We start from the raw sequence: 21,528 nt of genomic DNA on the forward strand, positions 1-21,528 counted from the left end.
TTAATATATAATAATATTATTATTATAAATAATAATACCCTCGAAAGTTATTAAAGAAATTATAAAATCCCTTAAATATCTAGTAAAATCTCGAGTAATCCACAAAAATTTATAAAATCTCATAAAAGACCTTAAAAAGCTAATTTCTTTTTAAACTCATTAAAAAATATAAAATCTTTCAAATCGTCACAAATCCCGTAAAATCCCACAAAATCAGACGAAGCCCTTTAAAATCCTTTTTAATCTATTAACTATCATTGATATTCTGGTTGCCTTTTTAAATCTTTGGCATTTGCTAAAATACCCTAAAATCTTTAAACTTCATTGACATCCCTTCAAACTTATCAAGTCTTCTACATCTTATGAAATCCCTTATAATCGAAAAAAAAAACCTAGAAAATCCCGCACAACATATTGGAATCGCTAATGTCTTTCAAATTTCTTTAAAAAATTATAAAATCTCTAAAATTCTTTTAAGTCCCATAAAATTAGATAAAGCACTTCAAAATCCTTTGAAATGTTTTAATTATCTTTGATATTCTGGATACCTTTTTAAAATCCTTTGAATTTAAAAATCTATTCAGTATATCAATGATGCATAAAAAATTGTATGGGATTTTAAAGAGCTTTATCTTATTTTGTGGCATTTCAGAGAATTTTGAAGATTTGATCATTTTTAAGGAGTTTGGAACGATTCTGAAAGAATACACTCAAATCTTTCAAATGTATTAAAAACCCTTGTAGTTTATAAAATTCCTTAGCTGCTGTAAACCCACTGATGCTACGCAAATCTGTAAAAACTTTAATATCACTTGAAAATGTTTTAAAATACCCTGGAAACTTTGAAATCCCTTGAAATTTTCGAAACCTTCTGACACCTTATTAAATCATTTGAAATTTCTTAATTTGTTCATCTTTTTAAATTGTTTATAATCCTAAGAAATTCTTTTTAATCCCATGGAAACTCTCGGAATATTTCTAAATACACTATTGGGAATAGTGGTCTACCATTTGGCCACCTGGTGCCCAAAACTGGAACTAGAAAGAGTAGGCACAATTTTAAAGTTGTACATTAATTTTTGCATAAAATTGTTTTTACGATAGTTTTGTGAGGTATAAAACAATGATTGAATACTAATAAAAAGTCTTCAAAAAAATATATATAGTTTTAGATAAAAATTCCGTATTATAAAGTGAAAAAACACATTTTTGTTAAATAACTTTAAAGAAAAATAATTATTTCACTTTTTCCTGTAAGTTTCAATGAATTTAAGTTTAAATAAACTTGAATTAATGTGTGTAGCGACAAATTTTGTCCAGATTATGCGAAGAATACAAATAATAGACGATTTAGGATCGCCAGGTCATTTTCCGGTTCGCAAACATTTTTCACAGTCAATGAAATTTAAAAAATCAAAATCTCAAGTTAACATTTTTTCAATTTGAATTAATAAAAACTGAGCTGCAAATGAAAGCACTAAAAGTGGAACTCTTTAATTTCGAAGTTTTAAAATAATTTACACATATGAAATGGAAGCTACTAACACTTTTAAACTGTAAAATTTTTAATAAAACGCAGTTAAGCTGCAAAATAAATTTTTTAACTTTTATAAATTGTGGACTTCTAAGATTCAGATTCAGTTCTAAATATATAACTTCACGTTATCATTTTCATATCTCTAAAGTCTAAATTGAAGAATCAATCAATGAATTTGAAAAAATTCAAAATTATATAATTTAAAACAATTTTAAACCAGAAACATTAAAAATTGAAAGATTACATTTTTTTATAAACTGAACACTTCTTAAATTAAAAGTTAAATTATTTATATTTTAAATGGTTAAAAAATCCTTAAAACGCTTCCAAATTTTATTTGAAAATCTTGAAACATCTGCATGTTGCTTACATTTTTTTATTATTTTTGGAATTATTTCAGAACTTCTAAACATCCTTTAAAATAAATCCAATTTTTTCGAAAGTTCTTTTTGAATTCTGCCAAATTAAACAAATTTCCTGAAAATCTTCCACATTCATTTTTTATAATTTTGTAAATCTTTCTAAATCTTTTTGAATCACTCAAAATTATCTTTTCAAAATAAAAATCATTATTAATTTCCATATGAAATGTTTCTTAATCTTCTAAAGCTATTCCAAATTCTTAAAAATCTTTTTAATTTTTTGTTCAAAATCTGCCCAAATCTATATTTTGGAGGTACACGTACACATTCTGTTTAAATTATTTCAAATCATTAATCAACGAAGTTCAACAATTTTACTTACAAATTAAATTTGTTTTCAACTGAACAATTAAAATGTAACGTTCAAAATTTATTTGGTAATATTTAACTATAATTACAGATTTAAAATAAACAGTCAGATATTTCTAAATATTAAGTAAATCTTATTTTTCTTAATTAAAATTTTTTAATTGAATGGTTTAGAAATGGAATATTTTATACTGAAATAATATTTGAAACTTAATAAAATCCTTTGTGCATGAACACAGTATTTAGAAGTTATTTCTGAATTGAAAATAGTTTATAAAATTTCAATCGGACGTTTACATTTCTTTCACAGTTGATCAACTGAAAATGTATTTTAAAACAGGATGGAAATCACAGTTGGACAGATATTTCTGTAAAAAAATGAGACTTATTTTTAGTATCCAATAAATACTTTAGACTCCACAACAAAAATCGTTAAAACACTTTTATGCCAAGTTTAACCAATCCCAAAATTCTTTAAAATTCCTTGAAATTTAAACATTCCCTTAGATCTTTTCAAATTCTGTACATCTTGATAAGTCCCTTAAAATTTCATTAAATTTCATCTACTTCCTGATGTTCGCTAGACATTCTTTTAAATTCACTAAAATCCCTTGAAATCTTTGAGATTCTTTGACATCTTTGAAACCCTTTCGAATCTTTTGAAATCTTCCAATTCTTTAAATCTCTTGGAATCTTGTAAAATATCCTAAAATCCTTCAAATCCTTCGAAGTTTAACAAATTGCTTAAAAATATTTTGAAATCCCGTGAATTATACACCTTAAAAATTATAATATTTCTTAAAATTGTTTTAAAAACTTTAAATTCCCTTGAAATGTGTTAAAATTTCGATTTTTTGAGATAACACCAATCAGCGGAAAGGCCTCAAAATATGCTCTTCCATTAAATAAAATACTGATAAAAAATAGTAGTACAATAGAGGCATCGTTAAAGAAAAGGTAAAAAAATGGTTAATAGTGTCGTGAGTCCGAGGCCTGGAACCAAAAACTTACCTAGTCATTAGTTGTTCTATTGGTTTTGGACACGTTTCTAGCAACGCAGGTCTTAGTCCAATATGAACAGCCCACATTATTCTGTAAGCAGAACCTCCAACATCGTCAAAAGGTTTTTGTCTGGATAAAACTTCCCAGAGGATGATTCCCCAACTGAAAACATCGCACTTCTCGGTATAGCGAGAACCCTCGAAGACTTCCGGTGCCATCCATGCGGCCGAGCCTTTGTTATTGGTCATGTATGATTTTAGATCGCAGGCAGTTCCAAAATCACAGATCTTCAGTGCCTGACCTCCCATGACTAAAAGGAGATTTGGAGGTTTCAGATCCCTGGAATGAAGTTTTTATATTAGTTGGTAAATTGTTAACTAAATCTTAATATTATGAGAGATTTCAATTTTTTTTACTCATTCTTTACTGACCTGTGAATCAGTGGTTTGGGTTTCATGTTGTGGAGGTAGGCAACACCACGAGCACATTGAAGGGCCCAACTCATGGCATGACCGACAGTATAATGAGGTTGAGGATTGCAATGAAGAACTGCAATATATTAAATTAGAGGGTAAAAATAAACTAGATGATTGGGAATGATTAAACTGCGATGCGCCACCTTTTGACAAAAATTCGAACTAGAAAAAATAGACACGATTTTTAAAATGGATTTTAATTTGTGCATAAAAGTATTTTAACCATTTTTTCTGAAGTTTAAAGTATTTATTGGATAATAAAAATAAGTCTTTATCGGAAACAAAGTGTTTTACATTGAGCTAACATATTATACAGTAAAAACCCACACTTTTTGACAGAAATATTTTTATAAAAAAGAAACCATTTTTGTTCTCGTCACTTATAGAAATCATCGATTGGACACGATTAATAACGATTAAGAGTAATCAAAAGTTGAATCGGTTTAATTTTTTTCTAATTGTGTTAGTTGTTCTCAGTCGAAATTGAATTGAGTAAAAGCACGTGTCTGCAATACGCCCTCTACAGTTATCGTTTGTAACACACATGATGCGCACGTGTTTATTGGTTAGATTTTAAATTCTTAGTAATTTAACAAAAGTTTTAAGTACAAAAAAATATAATGTTTAGGCGGTATACCGAATGAAAAGCTAAAACTATATTGATTAACAACATGTAAAAATCATACCGTTTAACGATGTGACAGTGATGTAGTATGATTATCAAGTAAGCAGTTTGATTTAGCCGGTATATTTTTGTAAAACGTTTATTTACTTCTTTTTGAATTCATATTCTTGAAATTTTTTTGTTTGACAGAATAAAGAACCGCTTGTGAATAATTAAGGCAAAATCAAAATAGTGTAGTGAACACTTAACCCGTAACTCAGAATAATGGATACCCAATTGAAAACGATTGACAACATGATAGAAGGTAGGCCAATATTTTGAAACTCAGACTAAATAAATCATAGGTAACTCATTGCATTTTTAATAGAAAAACTTATCCAAACCTTTGAAGTTTCTTACAATATAACAATTATGAATTTATAAATAATTTTGATTTAAAATTCTTGAAAGTTATAGTTTTAAATATTTAAAATATTACATTTTGAATATTTCAAATAATTTGGTTTGCAAATATTTTTATTCTAAAGGTTTGAAATTATTAATTGTACAGTATTAGATTCATTTAAGTTTTATTAGGTTCAAAATTAAATTGAATACGTGCGGAATTCATCACAACTGATTTTCCTTTCAAGAGCACAGAAATTTCGTATATTCTCTCCTTTCTGAAACATTGTGATTAATGGCCACAAATTTCTGTAATTTGGGTCAAATTTGTTATTTCATTGTCTGAAAAAAGTTTATTTTTGGTCTTGATATCCAGTTGTCATTCTCATAATTTCATCAAATCTTATGTAACCGTATGGGCGCTTTTTGACATTTAGAATATCAAAGAATAAGAGTTTAATTTTAAATTTACTAATTGTTTTAAACTTTGAGTTTGAAATGCTAAAATAAAGAAATTATTAAGTTTAAATGCAAGCAGTTTAGAAACCTAAATTTTAAAATGCTATTTTTGAAGTCTGCATTTTTACTGATTCAAATCAAATCGAAACAAGATTAAAAATGTATATTTTTCATACTTAAATTTCACATTGCATAGTTTTGAATTAAACAAAGTTAAAGGCTCCTGAATCCATGTTGTACAATTTCAAATGTTTTATTCATAAAAAAGTTTCTAGAAGGCTTGTCATTTTTACATATATTAATGAACGTTTGAACTCGAAATCGATGTTTGAAATGTTTTAATTAAATATTTAGAACGCTCAGTGATCAGAAAACTTTTACTTCGGTTGGTTTAATTTGCAATTTAGTCTTAAATACTTTAAATAACAACATTTTCAGCTTCAAAAACTTAAACTATGCATTTTATTGACTGGTGTAAAATTTTTTTAACCAGGAAATTATTCCAGATTTTTTTTCGATTTTAGTGGCTACCTTGCGAATAATAGAAACAGTTGGTTTTACGTCAATCATTAGTGGTAAAAGGGAAATTATAATCTAAGAATTACCGAATAAAATATCAGCGACATTTATGTAAATTCACAATTCTGTCAAAAAAACATTTTATCTCTAATATTAATTTTTAATTGTTTAATTTTATTCAATTAATAACAGTTTGACATTTTTAAATAATAAATCTGAAGTTTCATGTTTCTAAATTATTCGCTTACTTTTTTTAAAAATCTTAACCGATTTTAAAACTTATAACCATTTATATTTCACTAAAATAAACAATCCAAGAGCGCATAATAAATAATAACAATTTTGCTTCAATATTACAAAATCAACTTTTTTATTTTTATCCTGTATCTGATTTTATATTTTTAACATAAAATACTATTATCACATCTTTTTCGTAGCACTATTATCATCTGGTAAGAATTATTCACAAAATGTTTATTTACTTTGTTTCATAATATATACTGTTTCAATGTTACATTATTCCGAAAAAGTAAATAACTGTCTTTAAATAATTCCCGCCAGACAAAAGTGCTACCAACACGTGGCCAATTCCAAGTACCCGATTGGAAACAATTGGAAATGCAAAATACTCAATCGTTGCCAATCATTTTGGCACAATTAAAAAACACGATTCGGAACGATTGAGATATTAGTTATATTGTTTCTTATCGATCTCAATTTATTATTTCTAGAAGGGTTTATTGTGATTTTCAAAAGATTATAAACTTAAATTGACTTATTTTGAAGCAAAAAGGAACTGAAAGTAAATTTTTCTGAATTTATACATAAAATATTTACTATTTAAAAATCTGATCTAAAAGTTAGGTTAAAATTCGCATTTGAATTCCAGTCGTCTATTATTCGTATTCTTGGCATAATATGCATAAAATTTGTTGCTACATGCATTAACATTAGGTTTATTTAAGTTTAAAATACATTGAAACTCACATGAAATAATGAAATTGTATTTTTTTAAAAACCTATTTCACAAAAATTGCTTTTTTCACTGTATAAGATGGAAATTCTATCCAAAAATAATTTGTTTTTGATGAATATTTGTTTTTAGTATCCAATCATTGTTTTATACTCAAAAACAAATCGTGAAAACACTTTTATGCAAAAATTAAAATACATGTTTAAAATCATACCTACTCTTTCTAGTTTAATTTTTCGGTACCATGTGGCGAAATGGTAGACCACCATCCCCAATAAAGGCTATCAAAAATAATGTACTTGAAAAAGTGATCAATGCAAGCTGAAAAGTTACTAAAAGTGACTAATCCTCAAACAAAAAGAGGCCTGTGATGTGAATAGAAACATTTATCTACCAAACAATTTCGATTCAAGAACACATTTAATTTAATAAATTCTGCAATTAATGTTTAGACAAATTGTATAATTAATTTTATTACAAGATAAATAAGGATCATTCAGTTTTAACTGATTTGAGTTTTTAACTTATTTATCACAAATATAGATAGCAACTCAAATTCTGCAATATAGAATTGAATTGAATCAAATCAGACCTATTCAACAGTCTTAACATAAAAAATAACATCATTGGGGAAAAATGAACAAGAATTGTGTTTTAACAACAACTAAAATCTTTAAACATTTTCAGATATTTGATAACCTTATTGAAAATGTCGTATTTAGTTGCAGGTTTGCAGTACAGAACTAGATAACCAACAAAAAGAAAAATTTTCAAAAGAGTGAAAAACCCTTCTCTAAAATTAAAATTATATTTAAAGATGAAACAAAAGTCCATTTCTGAGCCGAAGTGTTGCTGAAATGAAGTCAAAAAGGTTTTGATCAAATAAAGTTTTCCAGGTTTGAGGAAATTGACGTGGAAGTTGACAATCTCAAAGTTATACCAACCAAAAACTGAAGCGGACTTGGTTTCAGATTGCAATGCAAAATTTAATTTTAAATTTACAAATGAAATAAAACCATGCTTCTGAGATATTAGGTTTTTAAATATGGGTAAACTAAGTTTAATTTTAAGAAGTTAGACTATACCGAGAAAATAGACAGAGATTTTTGAGATTCAAATTTCATGGGTTTTCAAAATCGGCTTTAGATAGCGATCAAAAAAGAATTTTCAATTTTTAGCAACCAAAAAAAACTTACTCCCAAAGCATGGAGATCCTGACTGAGAATAAAAAATGTTTTACCCAAAAAAATAGTTATATTTTAAGAAAATCAGTATTAAAAGTCGTGATCTCAAAGTATGAGCGGCATTTTTTTGCTAAAAATCCGAAAGAAAATAAGAAAAAATTTTGTTTATCAAATGATAAAAATTTCAAGAAATATCAATGCTAAAAAGTTTTAAAAAATTATTACTACGTTAAAATTGTAACTAGATTGTAACTAAAATCGTAATTAATTTTTTTTGAAATTATTATATCAAACCATTTTTCTTTAAATTATTGTACTGAAAAAATCTTTTTACCACAAAGTATATTCGATTTTTTAACATTTTCAGCTTAAAATTTTTTTTGGACTTTCGTGGATAAAATACTCGGGGGAAGAAAAATGAACAGATTCAGGATTTACAGTATATGTAAATCTTATGTAATCCTCATGAAATCCTCATAAAAATTAAATTTTTTAATATTTAGCGAGCATCCACATAATCATTACCTTGTTTAAGGGCACGTGACACAGCTAAATACCTATATTACCAACCTCACATTTTTAGTTCACTGAATGTTTTTTTGAACCTAAGAACTTTTTTTGTAAATAAAATATCGAGCTGAAACTTTGAAAAATGTATTAGAGTACAATAAAGTACGTCTAGGTACTGCATTTTGGTAGGAACTTCACTGAAAATACATAAAATATCAGTCTCAAACTTTGAGAAATGCAAGAGCCGAAAGAAAACTACGTTTAAGTACAAATCTCAATAATAACAGAAGTAAAAAAAATATATTTCAACTATCAATTTCATCGGCATCAGCCGGTAACGTTGTACATGAAAATACGAACCCTGGCGGACACTAGACGAGGCTCTAGAGGGTTCGTATTTTCGTGTACAACGTTACCGGCTGATGCCGATGGAATTGATAGTTGAAATTTTGTTTTACATCTTTTATTAATAAGCTTTGTACTTAAACGTAGTTTTCTTTCAGCTCTTGCATTTTTCAAAGTTTGAGACCGATATTTTATGTATAAAAAAAGTTCGAACGTTCAAAAAATGTCGAGGTTCAGAAAAAAGATGAAATAATTTTCAGTGAAGTTCCTACCAAAATGCAGTACCTAAACGTACTTTATTGTACTCTAATACATTTTCCAACGTTTCATCTCGATATTTTATTTTAAAAAAAAGTTCTTAGGTTCAAAAAGACATTCAGTGAACAGAAAAAGTAAGATCGGTAATATAGGTATTTAGCTGTGTCACATGCCCTTAACCGCTTAACCAAACCTCCAAATAACAATATTTTGGGCTATTTTAAGATTGATATTTTGTTAGAAAATGCTTGGGACTAACGGACATTTTTCCACGGGATAAAATGAAGATTGTGAAAAGTTCAAAAAATCTCTACAGTATCGAATTTCGGAACAAAAAAGTGCATATTTCAGCATCAAAAACTGTAAAACGGGCTAAAAATATAAAAAGTGTGACCAAAAATGAACTTGACGAAGTAATTTTTAATTTGGAAAACTAAACAGAGTTTTAGTTGTTGTTAAAGCACTACTTTCTTTGAACATTTAACAATAAAATTACTTTTGGACATATTAAATAAAAGTGTAAATATCGATGTATACGTCTGATTTGAATCAATTCAATTTTACATAGTGAAATTTAGGGTTGTCTCTATTCTATAAGTAATTAATACATAATTAATTACATAATTACATAACATAATTAATGTAAGTAGTGTAGTTGAGTATCAAAATTTTATTAATTAGGCCTTAACAATACTAAATCTTAAGGTATCGTTTTTGCTTGCACCAGTATTAAATTGATACGAAAATATATATCAGTATAAAGAAATAAAAGACTGTTGCATTCTTGAATAATTTTTTTGCAGATCATACCTTCAGATTAAATAATTTGCATTTTAATATTGAATAGCACTTTTATAGTGTGAATTACTGTAATATAAATTCCATAGATAAGTTACTCAAACTTTATTTTGAAACAATAATGATCACAAAGATTAGAACGTTCATATGAACGCCGAAAAAAATTTTTTTTTTATTTTTTTTTCTGAAATTGTTTTTGGCAATCTAAAAGCGCACTCCATACAAAAATATTGCCAAATTTTTTATTGGGGGGGGGGGGGGGGGGGGGGGGGGGCGTGATTAACAACTCCTAAAATGATATCCGTAGATGCGACAGAAAAGTCGACTACAAAGTGGTTAAAGTTTATATATATTTAAGATAGTAATAATGCGTAATAATGTGTAAAGATGTAATAATGTGTTGAGAAACCTCGCTTCAATCCCTGAGAACCACCCCTATGATAAATGATATTTGAAAATTCAAAAAATCGACAAAAACAGGTAGAAGGTAATACAAACTTGCGTGTATAACGAACTTAAAAATTCCCCCTTTTGTTCCCCCGACTAATTCTGGTGGCAAGTAACTTCGTTCGGAAACCGAAAACCCACCCCTAATTATTAAGTTCCCAAAATTCAAGGAAATGTACAATTCAGTTCGAAATTAATAATTATACGATCATTTTATAGCCTGGAAAATTAATAAAAAGCATCCCCCTGATAATGGTAGTGGCAGAACATTTCGGTCAGATACCAAAAAACCACCCCTAATGAAATCCGATTTTTGAAAATTCGGAAAATCGACAAAAACAGCCAGAGGGTAATAAAAAGTTGGATGCTTACCGTCCTGAGAAATTCTCCCTTTTATTCTCCCGAATAATGCTGGTGGCAAGGAACCTCGTTCGGAGGCCGAGAACCGTCCCCTAATTAATAACTTCCCAAAATTCTAGGAAATGTCCAATTCAATTCGAAGCTAATAATTTAATAGCCTCAAAAAAAATCGAAAGCAACCCCCTAATCATGGTAGTCACAGAACGTCTCTGTCGGATACCAAAAAAACACCCCTAATGAAATCCACTTTTTGAAAATTCGGAAAATCGACAAAAACAGGCAGAAAGTAATATAAAAAGTGGGGTTTTTAACGTCCTGAAAAATTCCCCCGACTAATCTTCTGGCAAGAAACCTTGCTCGGAAACAGAAAACCCACCCCTAATTAATAAGTTCCAAGAATTCTAGAAAATGTCCAATTCAGTTCGAAGTTAATACATATACGATCATTTAATAGCCTAGAAAATTAATAAAAAGCATCCCCCTAATTAAGGTAGTGGCAGAATATCTCGTTCAGATAGCAAAAAACCAACCCTAATGATATCCAATTTTTGAAAATTCGGAAAATCGACAAAAACAGCCAGAGGGACGTTAAACACTCTACTTTTTATTACCCTTTGGCAGTTTTTGTCGATTTTCTGAATTTTCAATAATCGGATTTTATTAGGGGTGGTTTTTAGATATCCGACCGCGATGCTCTGCAAACTACCATAATTAGGTGGATGCTTTTTATATTTTTGTAGGCTATTAAATGATTAACTTCGAACTGAATTGGATATTTCCTTGAATTTTGGGAACTCATTAATAAGGGGTGGGTTTTTAGTTTCCGAGCGAGAATTCTTGCCACCAGCATCAGTCGGGGGAATTTTTCAGGACGTTAAACACTCAACTTTTCATTACCCTCTGGCTGTTTTTTCGATTTTCCTAATTTTCAAAAATCGGATTCCATTAGGGGTGAGTTTTAGATATCCGACTAAGATGTTCTGCCACTAGCATAATTAGGGGGTTGCTTTTGATTTTTTTTGGGGCCATAAAATTATTAGCTTCGAACTGAATTGGAAATTTCCTAGAATTTTGGGAAGTTATTAATTAGGGGTGGGTTTTCGGTTTCCGAGCGAAATTCCTTGCCACCAGCATTATTCGGGGGAATAAAAGAGGGAATTTTTCAGGGCGTTAAACACCCAACTTTTTATTACCCTCTGGCTGTTTTTGTCGATTTTCCGAATTTTCAAAAATCGAATTTCATTACGAGTGGTTTTTTGGTATCCGACCGAGATGTTCTGCCACTCCCATAATTAGGGGGATGCTTTTTATTCGTTTTCTAGGCTATTAAATAATCGTATATGTTTTACCTCCGAACCGAATTTTACATTTTCCAGAATGTTTGGAACGTATTAATTAGGGATGGCTTTTCGGTTTGCGAACGAGATTTCTTTTAGTCGGGGGAACAAAAGGGGGAATTTTTCAGGTCGTTATACACGCAAGTTTGTATTACCTTCTACCTATTTTTGTCGATGTTTCGAATTTTCAAATATCGTTTATCATAGGGGTGGGTCTTAGGGGTTGAAGCGAGGTTTTTCAACACCAAAAAATTTCGTCTGGTGTTGATTCTGGACGGTTAGGCTTATTACTATCTTAAATATATATAAACTTTATCCACTTTGTAGTCGACTTTTCTGTCGCATCTACGGAAATCACTTTAGGGGTTGTTGCTTACCCTCCAAATGAAAAATTTGGCAAATTTTTTTCATGCAATGCGTTTTTAGATTGCCAAAAATAATTTCAGCAACAAAAATATCGTAAAAGAACTTTTTTTTTCGTCGTTCATATGAACGTTCTAAACTCTTTGGTCATATCTAAAATAAAATAGAGAAAGATGACTAAAATGACATTTTCCTTAAAAGTGACTAAATGAAAATCTAAAAAATTAAATAATTACTTTTGCTCACATACCATTGTATAACGATCCACCCTCTGCGTATTCCATTACTAAACAAACGGGATTTTTTGTACAAGCTCCATATAATTTAACAATATTTGGATGTGCTACTCTTGAAAGCTGCCTAACTTCGACTGTAAATGCTTTCTTTTCGCATTCCGAGCTGATGAGCTTCACTGCTACATACTGCCCACGCCATCTCCCTTTCCACACTACTCCAAAAGACCCTTTACCTACAATCTGCAATATATTATGAAAAATTTTTTAGTTTAAACTATAACTTTGTTCATAAAAGAGTTTAGACTAGATTTTGTCTTGATTACGCCTTTAGGCAAAGTATAATTAAAATTGCCTTCAATATATAATTTAAAAACAGTATCAGGGATCACAGCAGTTAAGTAGTTAAATTTTAGGTTAAAAATGGATTTTTTTCTGTAAAAGGGAATTTAATTTCTAATTAAAAACTGTTCTCATCATATGGGTATCTCGTCCATACTGAAGAAAAGTGCCATCCAACAGTAGCTACTTTTCTTTAGCTAAAGTGTCCAGTAATTTTCAAACAATTATTTATAGCTAGCTTTAAAAAATATTTTGAAGACTTTAGCACTTTCTACTGACAGAATACACCAACAGAACATTCAAGATGATGAAAGATTGACAAATAGATAAATAACAAAATTGTAAAATGTTCATGTCTGAATTTTTTGTAAACGTATTTTTATCCGTACATTTTTATTTATTATTCTCATCAATTATTTCCTAGAGTATTATTTTCAGCGCAAGTACCAGGAGTTGTTTATACGAGTAGAATTTTTTCTAAGTAAACTGCAAATAAATAATTTGAAAAACAGAAAAATGGGTATTGGAGAAACCTAACTTTTCTCTATTCATTTTCTTAGACTTTTAAATTTGTTTCTAATGTATTTTTATCAGTTGCAAACTCTCAGATGTTGAACACTTTTTTTAATGTGAGCTAAAAATAGACTGTAGTGCTACTTTTTGCGCATTACTTTCGAGTTTCAAAATTGTGTTCTACAATTATAGCAATTAAAAAATTGTATTACATATTTAGATGATTTCTTTAGAAAGTTCATTATTTTTTGTTGAAACATAAACTATTATATTTTTTCGTTGAGAATTTATATTTTTATTGAAAATTCAACTGCTTTTAGTTGAAACTTTGATCATATGATTGAAAACTCATTGTTGTAGATTGCAAATTCTCTTGCTTTGTTAGAAATTTCTCTTTTTGGTTTGATACTTAATATTTTATGTTAGAAAAGTCAGGTTTTTTTTTGGTTAAAATAAATAAATAAATTTGTATATGAAATCCCCCCTTCCCCCGTTTGTAAAAGACTATGTTAAAAACATTACAAGACTAAAATTCGTCATTTTGGCTTCAAAATTAAATTACTGGGTTGAAATTTGTTTTCTTTAATGACTGACAAAGTTTTTCTTAGTTGGAAATTCAACTATTTCATTGACAAGTAATCTTTTTTTGGTTAAGGATTGTAATATTCGATGGAAATTCATCTTTTTTGGAAGACTTTAACGGGTTTTCATTGAAAATTAAAATCTTTATGGTTAAAAATCAATTATTACACTTTTCGTTGATAATTTATCTTTATGATTTAACGCGTAACTACGTGGTTGAAAGTTGAACTGCTTTTTTAAAAATGATTTTTGTTGTTCAAGATTCCTCATTTTAATTGAAAGTTCAAGTTTTTGGTTCAAAGTTCGACTTTTTGGTTGAAAAATAATCTATTCGGTTGAAAATTCAATATTTTTACTTGAAATTTTCGGAATTTTTAGGAATTTGAATGGTTAAGAATGATATTGTTTGTTAAAGGCAGTTTGCAATTATTTAAACAATTAATATCAATGGCTCCTTTTCAAAGGAAAGACAAAGAAGACTCTAATTCAAAATAATTATTAACGTTTAAAAAACTGTTTTCTTTCTTCACTGTAAAATCTTTTTTGGTAGAAAAATCAAGAATTGTGTTAAAAATGTGTCTTCTTTTGATTAATTTATCTGTTTTACATTCAAAATTAAAATATTTTTCGGTTAAGGATTGAAATATTTGGTTGCAAATTTTTTTTTATTAATTTAACTATTTTGGAATAAAAATTTTAATAATTTGTGGTTAAAAGAACAACTAATACATTTTTCTTTCATAATTCTTTTTTTTTAATACAAATACTTGGGTGGAAGATGAACTATGTACTGTGTTAAAATTTAATTTTTTTTAATTGAAGCCTTATAATTTTAATCAAAAATCCATCTCCTTGGTTTAAAATTCTTCTTTTTCGATAGAAAATTGATCTTTTTGGTTGAAAATTGAAATATTTATTTAAAAATGCATTTATTTTGTTATAAATATAATATTTGTATTCAAATATATCGTTTAGGAAACATTTGAAATTAACACCAGCAAAAGAAATCTCTTTCAAAGTGTCTGTTTTCTAATGTTCTGAATGTTTATTTATGATTCTTAAAAAATGCTTCGAAACCATGTAAAAAAAGGAAGGAAAAGGAAAAATTGGGTCGAAATCCTCGATTTTAGGTGTGTTAGGCGACTTTTAAATTTAAGTGGAAAAAAGGTAATGATAATTAGAGAAAGTTTGACAGGTCTATTTAAATTAAATTTCAAATCAACTGGTCGTGAAAAAAACATCTGTTTTCTTTTAGAAATAAAGAGTTCACGCCAAGTTAATTCGATTCTAAATAATAAAGTTTTAAAATTGTGTTTTGACAGCTTTTTTCAATGAAACTCCAAGATTAATATTCATGCGACCAAACGAAAAATTAAATTTACAATATTTTAATAAAAATACTGACCTTTAAGATTGGTACACGTGCCTCTAAATTTACAACTACATGTCCATTGAATAACAAGAATGAATCAATTCCATCTAATCCCAATTTGGAAAAAGAGGTTATGTCACTTGGGCAAGATTTTTAAACAAAAATTACGAATCCAAAAACAAAAGAGTGCTCAGGAGTGCTTTTAATAATGCAATTGGCATTGTTTAAAGAGGAACATATTGGTGAGAAAAAAGTACAATCCCTTAATGAACGAGAAAAACATTTACCTCTTCTCTGTCGATTTCCTTATAATCAATTTCTTCAACAAACTGTTGCTGATCATCGGTTCCTTCTTTGCTCGCCATCGCACACAATTCACTGTCCACGTCACATTATTTTCAGCGCGCATTTAATTTAAGCTACGAACTTGAATTATCCAAAAAATTATCTCGCCACTTGCCATTTTCTCAATTCTGTTGGCATATAGTGTCCATTTTGCTTTACATGCAAATATTCACAAAAGTTCATGCGCAGCTTCTTCAATGTGTAAATCCTGTAATTCAGTAAATTCTCAGATTATTTCCTATATTTTTAGAAAATTTCACCAGATTCCAGGGAAATTTCGGACATTTACATGTAATTTACTTTTACTGCCCACGCAAACGAAGTTACCTGCAAGCGCTGCCAACAGAAAATCAGTTCATAAGAATCATAAGTGCGATGGTAACAGTGCTTGATCGATTGTTTTCGATGTATTTACGCTAGCCGCTCTACTAGAGCAAAGATAGAGCGGCTCTAGCAGACGCATTTACGTGTTTGGAATTTGAGCATTTTATCTGATTTTATTCTGATTTTGTTCACATTATAAACAAAGATCACGTAAATGTCGTTAGTATCAAAAGCAACATTTGCACTAAGCTGCATTTCAACAGTCAGCATTGTTTTCTATGTGCATTATAGACAACAACTCGACAAGTAAGAAAGACATTATTTTGAAGTATATAAGTGAGGTTATGTGAATAATATATGATAGTAAAAATTCAACTTTTGATTTTTGATGATCGGTTCCCCTAGATTTTTCCTTTCCGAAAAAAGAAAATCCGTATTTTTTTCAACGTTAACCCTTGTCCCTGAGCTTTCGAAATTATTAAGGGGTTTTAAACGGAAAAAGGTCGGTTTTTGAAAAAACGGAAAAAGTACTTATTGTGAACTTTTTGTGAATTACAGTATAATCATCTCTTAATAAACTTACAAGGAATAATTTCCAGACAATAACTATTAATTTTGAACCCACCAAAATCCTTCTATTGTGTTCGGAATATGTCCCAAAAAATGCAAAATAGCAGTTTTTTAAATCAAATTTATGCTAAAAGCTGTCTGCTGAGAAACACATTTTGTTAAATATATGAAAGAACTAATCATGAATTTTCTAAAAAAAATATTTTAAAATATACATTCATTTTGTATTATTTTACTACTTTTTTCGAAATTTATGAAATTATTTCAAATTGCACTTTTTTCCAATCACTTCTTAAAAAATTAAAGAAATAACTTTAATCTGACCGTATTTAAAAGAGAAAAACTGGTAATGCATTATGTTTTAAAATGTTTTATTTAGTTAACAATCACTAGTTCAATGAATATTAAAATCTTGTATAAAGCTTTTTTTAAATATTTGAATGAAGTGCATAAACGCTTCGTCTTCTTTTTCCATCGAAAAAATTAGAATAATAACAACAAACATACCTATCAGAACACTTTTAATTTGCATTTTAGTAAAATTAAAAGAAAAATCACAATCATTTTTCGGTTTTAACATTTTCCGGTCATGTTGAAACACTGATTTTGCTATCGTTTATCGTATAAATATAGTTGATAAAATTAATATTTAAATTATCATCATTAAATGCATGTTGACTTAAAATAACTGTAATTGAAAAAAATTGGATTTAGAATTTAAACGTCCAACCTTTTTTTATTCAAATTTAATTTGTTTACAATTGTAAAATGAAAAATTGTATTCCCTTATAGCTAAATAATTGTGAAATAGAAGAAAGTAAAATTGGAATATGTCATATTAACAAAATTCAAAATTATTTTGTTTTTATCTAAATAATTAAAAATTGGAGAATTTAAAAAAGAAAGCATACTTTACCGATTATAAATTATAAACAAAATCAAAATCGCACTTTAAGATTTATATATTTCAGACTTTCTCTTCTTTACAGTTTTCATAATTTGTTCCAACTTTAACAATTTTCAATTGAAAGTCTTGATACTTAAAAGCAATTTCAAATTTTAAATGTTTGAAGAATCATTTAATGAAACTCTATAATGAGATGGTAAAAATGTTACTTGAGGGCCTCGAAATAAAGTTATCAATTTGGGTTACCAAATTAAAAGACTTAAAAAATTGAAACCTTTGGAGTTGACTGTTAAAAATCTGAAGAAAACTTTAGAATTTGGAAGTGTAAAAATTTGAAGTCTTATTTCCAACCTATATTCTTCAAATTTTCGGAACCATCAAAGTTACGATTTAAGTATTTGAAAATATGTAAATTCATACTATAAAATGCGGATACTGTAATTAGTCGGAACATTTACTTTTAAAAGGTTGTAAGAGATGTTATAAAATTCTAAACTTTATTTTTATGTTCGTCAAATCGCAAATAAAGTTAACCCTCCAACGGTACACTTCTTTCTGGCCCCTACTAAACGTACACTGGTGCGAATCTGGCTTTTGCATTTTCAACTTCGAATATAAAAAAGAAGATTGAGACTATACAAATCTTAAACACATGTTTTTTGAGTAAAATTTCCTGCTGAATCTAATACTTTTATAGAAATTTGGATAATCACTAATTTTCCCCATGACAATTTGTTATAAATAAAGCGGCGTTTTTTGAAAAATCACTTTTTTCGAAAATGTTCGCCATTTCTTCGCATTTTATTCAAATTAACTAAAATTTTCGAGATTTTGCAGTAAAAGAAACACACAATCATGAAAAACTATTTGTTTTCTTGCCGAGAATGTGAATCTAGTTTTTTTCCCGGTAGGTCAAAGTTGGGGTATTTTAAATGCATGATTTACAGTTATGAAGGAAGGGAAATGAAAGTAATGCAACAATCACATGAAAATATTTTTATTTATAATTTCTCTGGAATTTTTTCAATAAGAAATGCTTACTATTCGCGACATTTTTGGCATTCTATGCAAATTGATAAACGATGGTCGTCGCACATCCTTTGCATACATATTGGGTATTTCATTCCCATGCATCTGATGGAAAAAGTCACATTTTTGCAAAATTGAATGAAAATTTTCATGAAAAATCCATAAATAAGAAATAAATGTACATAAATATAGTTACATTAAACAGGCGAACGAAACTCCCTTACTTGAGAATAATATTTAGAAATTCCAGCTTGCACCACTTTACGAAACGAAAAGTTACACAGGTGCTGATTCGCACTAATTCTATTTTCTCGTCCTTCTATTTTGGGGTAAGAACACATTTTTTGTGGTGCACATAATCCCGTACAGCTGCTTATGATCAACTGCTACCAACTTTTTAAAAACGAGGGTGCGAATTCGCACTAGTGTACCGTTTAAGGGTTAAGTTCTTTTAACTGGTATGTGTAATTTCGATTTACTTCTGGCCTTTGCCAAATGAAAACCCCACATATATTTTGGACATCATCTGCGATGAATAATAAAAAATTTATCATTATTCTATAGGGAGCAAATCCACTTGGGTGTAATTCGAGATCAGGAGCGCCAGGAACTACGAAAGAAAGAGAATCTTTATTTGCTACAACAGCAAATTGCACTTGGCGATGAATTAAGAAAAGAACAACTAAAAAATAGTTAACTACTTTTTTTGCCACTTCAAATATTTTTTTAAGAGCTGTGTACATTTTTTCGTTTACTGTAAAATATAAAACATGAAACTCAGGTGGCGATTTTTTTTATTTAAAATAAAATGATAATATCTACAGTGTGACTTAAATTTCATAGCAATTCACGAATTAAATATAGTACCTTTTAATATTTTATAATTAATAAAGACCTGTAATATTCTGAATGTGTTCAATTATAAAACTATGAAAAATATAATAAGATATCTTTCAGAACAAGATATGTCACTTACTTTTTAAATTTAGTAATAAATTTGGGACCGTTCAAAGACTATGTCACGCCATTTTAAATGCATTTTCCACCTTTGTGACGTCAAATTCACCCCCACCCCTTCAATCTTATGTTACAAATTTCTTATCGATTTTATTTGATAAGCGTCTGAAATAAAACAGGCAAAAATAATATTTTTACAGACTTCAAAGTCCAAAATGTTTTCCAACCAGGAGAAACTGGGTGATTTTCACGAAAATAGGAGAATAAGTAGGAAAAATTCGTTGAAATGTATGTCGTTTCAAACAATATAGTTTATTTTTTAACTAAAAAAATACTTATTTTCTACAAAAATAAATGAATTTTCAACGCAAACGTTGAGTTTTCACGCCAAAAAAATATTGAATGTTTCATAGAATAGTTGAGATTTCAAGCGAAAGAAAGAAATTTGTAACCTAAATCATTATTTTTCAACCAAATAGTTAAAGTTTCAAATCAAATAACTAATTTTAGACGAAACAGTCGCATATACAAACAAATGATTTATTTTTCAATCAAAAGAGGTGGAACTGAATTAAATAGTTTAATTTTCAAACAAAAAGTCAGATTTTCAAGCAAAAACTAATAATTTTTTAGGAGAGAGTCGAATTTTCAATAAAAAAAATTCTTAACTAAAACCAAAAGTAAGTTTTTAATCCAAAAAAGACGAATTTTCAATAAAATGGTTGAATCTTCGACCTAAAAAGATAAAGTTTCAACTTAAAAAATGGAAAATTCCAAAAAATATTACTAATCAAATAGTTGCATTTACAACCAAATAGTTTACTTTTCAATCAAAAGGCAGGAATTTTTAATTAATTAACTAAATTTCCAACCGATAAATATCAATTTTGAATCAAACCGTTCAATTTTTAAACAAAAAAGATTCAGCTTTATACAAAAACTGTTGCATTTTGAACAAAAAAATGGAATATTCAAGCCAAAAAGATAAATTTGTTAGAAGTAAGTTGAATTTCCAATCTACACAGCTTAATTTTTCACCCAAAAAGACAAATGTTCAGTAAAACAGTTACATTTTAAACAAAATAGTTAAATTATTAATAAAAAAGTTCAATTTGTAATAAAACAATCAAAATTTCAATAAAAGAGAAACAGTTTTAACCAGGACAAATTTACCTGTCAAGAGTGAATAAAAAGTCAACCAAATGGTTGAATTTTTTTGCAGAAAAAAAAAGAATTTTCTACAAAAAAGTTGAATTTTTAAGCCAAAGATATGAATTATCAGAAAATATAATGTTCAACCAGATAATTGAATTTAAAAGCAAAAATAATCGATTTTCAACCAAAAATTGAATGGGTAAATTTTCAGTTGAAAAAATTTATTTTCAACCGGAAATTGAATGGGTAAATTTTCAGTTGAAAAAATTTATTTTCAACCGAAAAAAACGAGTCATCAACCAAACAAGTAGAACTTCAACTAATAAAATAAATTTTTTAACAATGTAGTTCAACGTACAACTAACTAGTTAAATTTTCAATCAAGATGATTAATTTTCTGCCAAAAAGACGATTTTACAACAAAATACATTTTCAACCAAATTGTTAAATTTTCAATTAAGAAAAAAAAAATTTCAACCAATAATGGAATAGTTCAATTTTCAGCAGAAAAAAAATTTTAACCGAAAAAGAACAAGTTTTCAATAAATTAGTGAATTTTTAACAAAGTAGTTGAATTTTCAATCAAAAAAGGTGAATTATCAGTGAAAAATTTAAAAGCTTAATTTCTGAGTCGCTCCCCATTTGAAGGAAATTGAAGAAATTGGCGATATACCTGTTTTGCGTGATTCTTAATTTCATGCATGCATCGATTTTCAGGTTATGTTTTCCAGGTGTACATAATATGGATATTATTGCTATTACATATATATATATATATAATTAATGTTAATATTGTAATTATAAAATATTATATTAATATAAATGAATAGTTGACTAAATTTTAATAGAAATAGTTAAACTTTCAACTAAAACAATTAGTTTTCTGCAACA

General features: G+C 28.2%; 2 protein-coding genes across 2 annotated transcripts in view; one reads left to right on the top strand and one right to left on the bottom strand.

The window, feature by feature from the left end:
• The window catches only part of LOC117167306 (mitogen-activated protein kinase kinase kinase 7-like), a 39,152-nt gene extending 23,294 nt beyond the window's left edge, over positions 1–15,858 (bottom strand). The window contains exons 1-4 of the mRNA XM_033352141.1: positions 15,638–15,858; positions 12,559–12,784; positions 3,702–3,819; positions 3,280–3,609 (exon numbers count right to left, since the gene is read on the bottom strand). Coding sequence (XP_033208032.1) covers positions 3,280–3,609; positions 3,702–3,819; positions 12,559–12,784; positions 15,638–15,715 — 752 coding nt within the window. The 5' untranslated portion in view covers positions 15,716–15,858. The remainder of the gene's footprint in view (positions 1–3,279; positions 3,610–3,701; positions 3,820–12,558; positions 12,785–15,637) is intronic.
• A 268-nt stretch (positions 15,859–16,126) lies between these two features.
• LOC117167713 (protein PET117 homolog, mitochondrial) lies at positions 16,127–19,254 on the top strand. The gene is made up of 2 exons (XM_033352852.1): positions 16,127–16,325; positions 19,090–19,254. Exons 1-2 carry the CDS (start codon positions 16,234–16,236, stop codon positions 19,220–19,222), a joined length of 225 nt encoding a protein of 74 aa, XP_033208743.1. The 5' UTR covers positions 16,127–16,233; the 3' UTR covers positions 19,223–19,254.
• The last annotated feature ends 2,274 nt before the right edge of the window (positions 19,255–21,528 follow it).

This window comes from Belonocnema kinseyi, chromosome 2 (assembly GCF_010883055.1).
Source record: "Belonocnema kinseyi isolate 2016_QV_RU_SX_M_011 chromosome 2, B_treatae_v1, whole genome shotgun sequence".
NCBI classification, from domain to species: Eukaryota; Metazoa; Arthropoda; class Insecta; order Hymenoptera; family Cynipidae; genus Belonocnema; species Belonocnema kinseyi.

Coding starts and splice junctions, on each gene's coding strand:
- LOC117167713 (XM_033352852.1), top strand. CDS start 16,234: ATGTCGTTAGTATCAAAAGCAACATTTGCACTAAGCTGCATTTCAACA. Junction 16,326..19,089: donor TATAGACAACAACTCGACAA/GTAAGAAAGACA, acceptor ATTATTCTATAG/GGAGCAAATCCACTTGGGTG.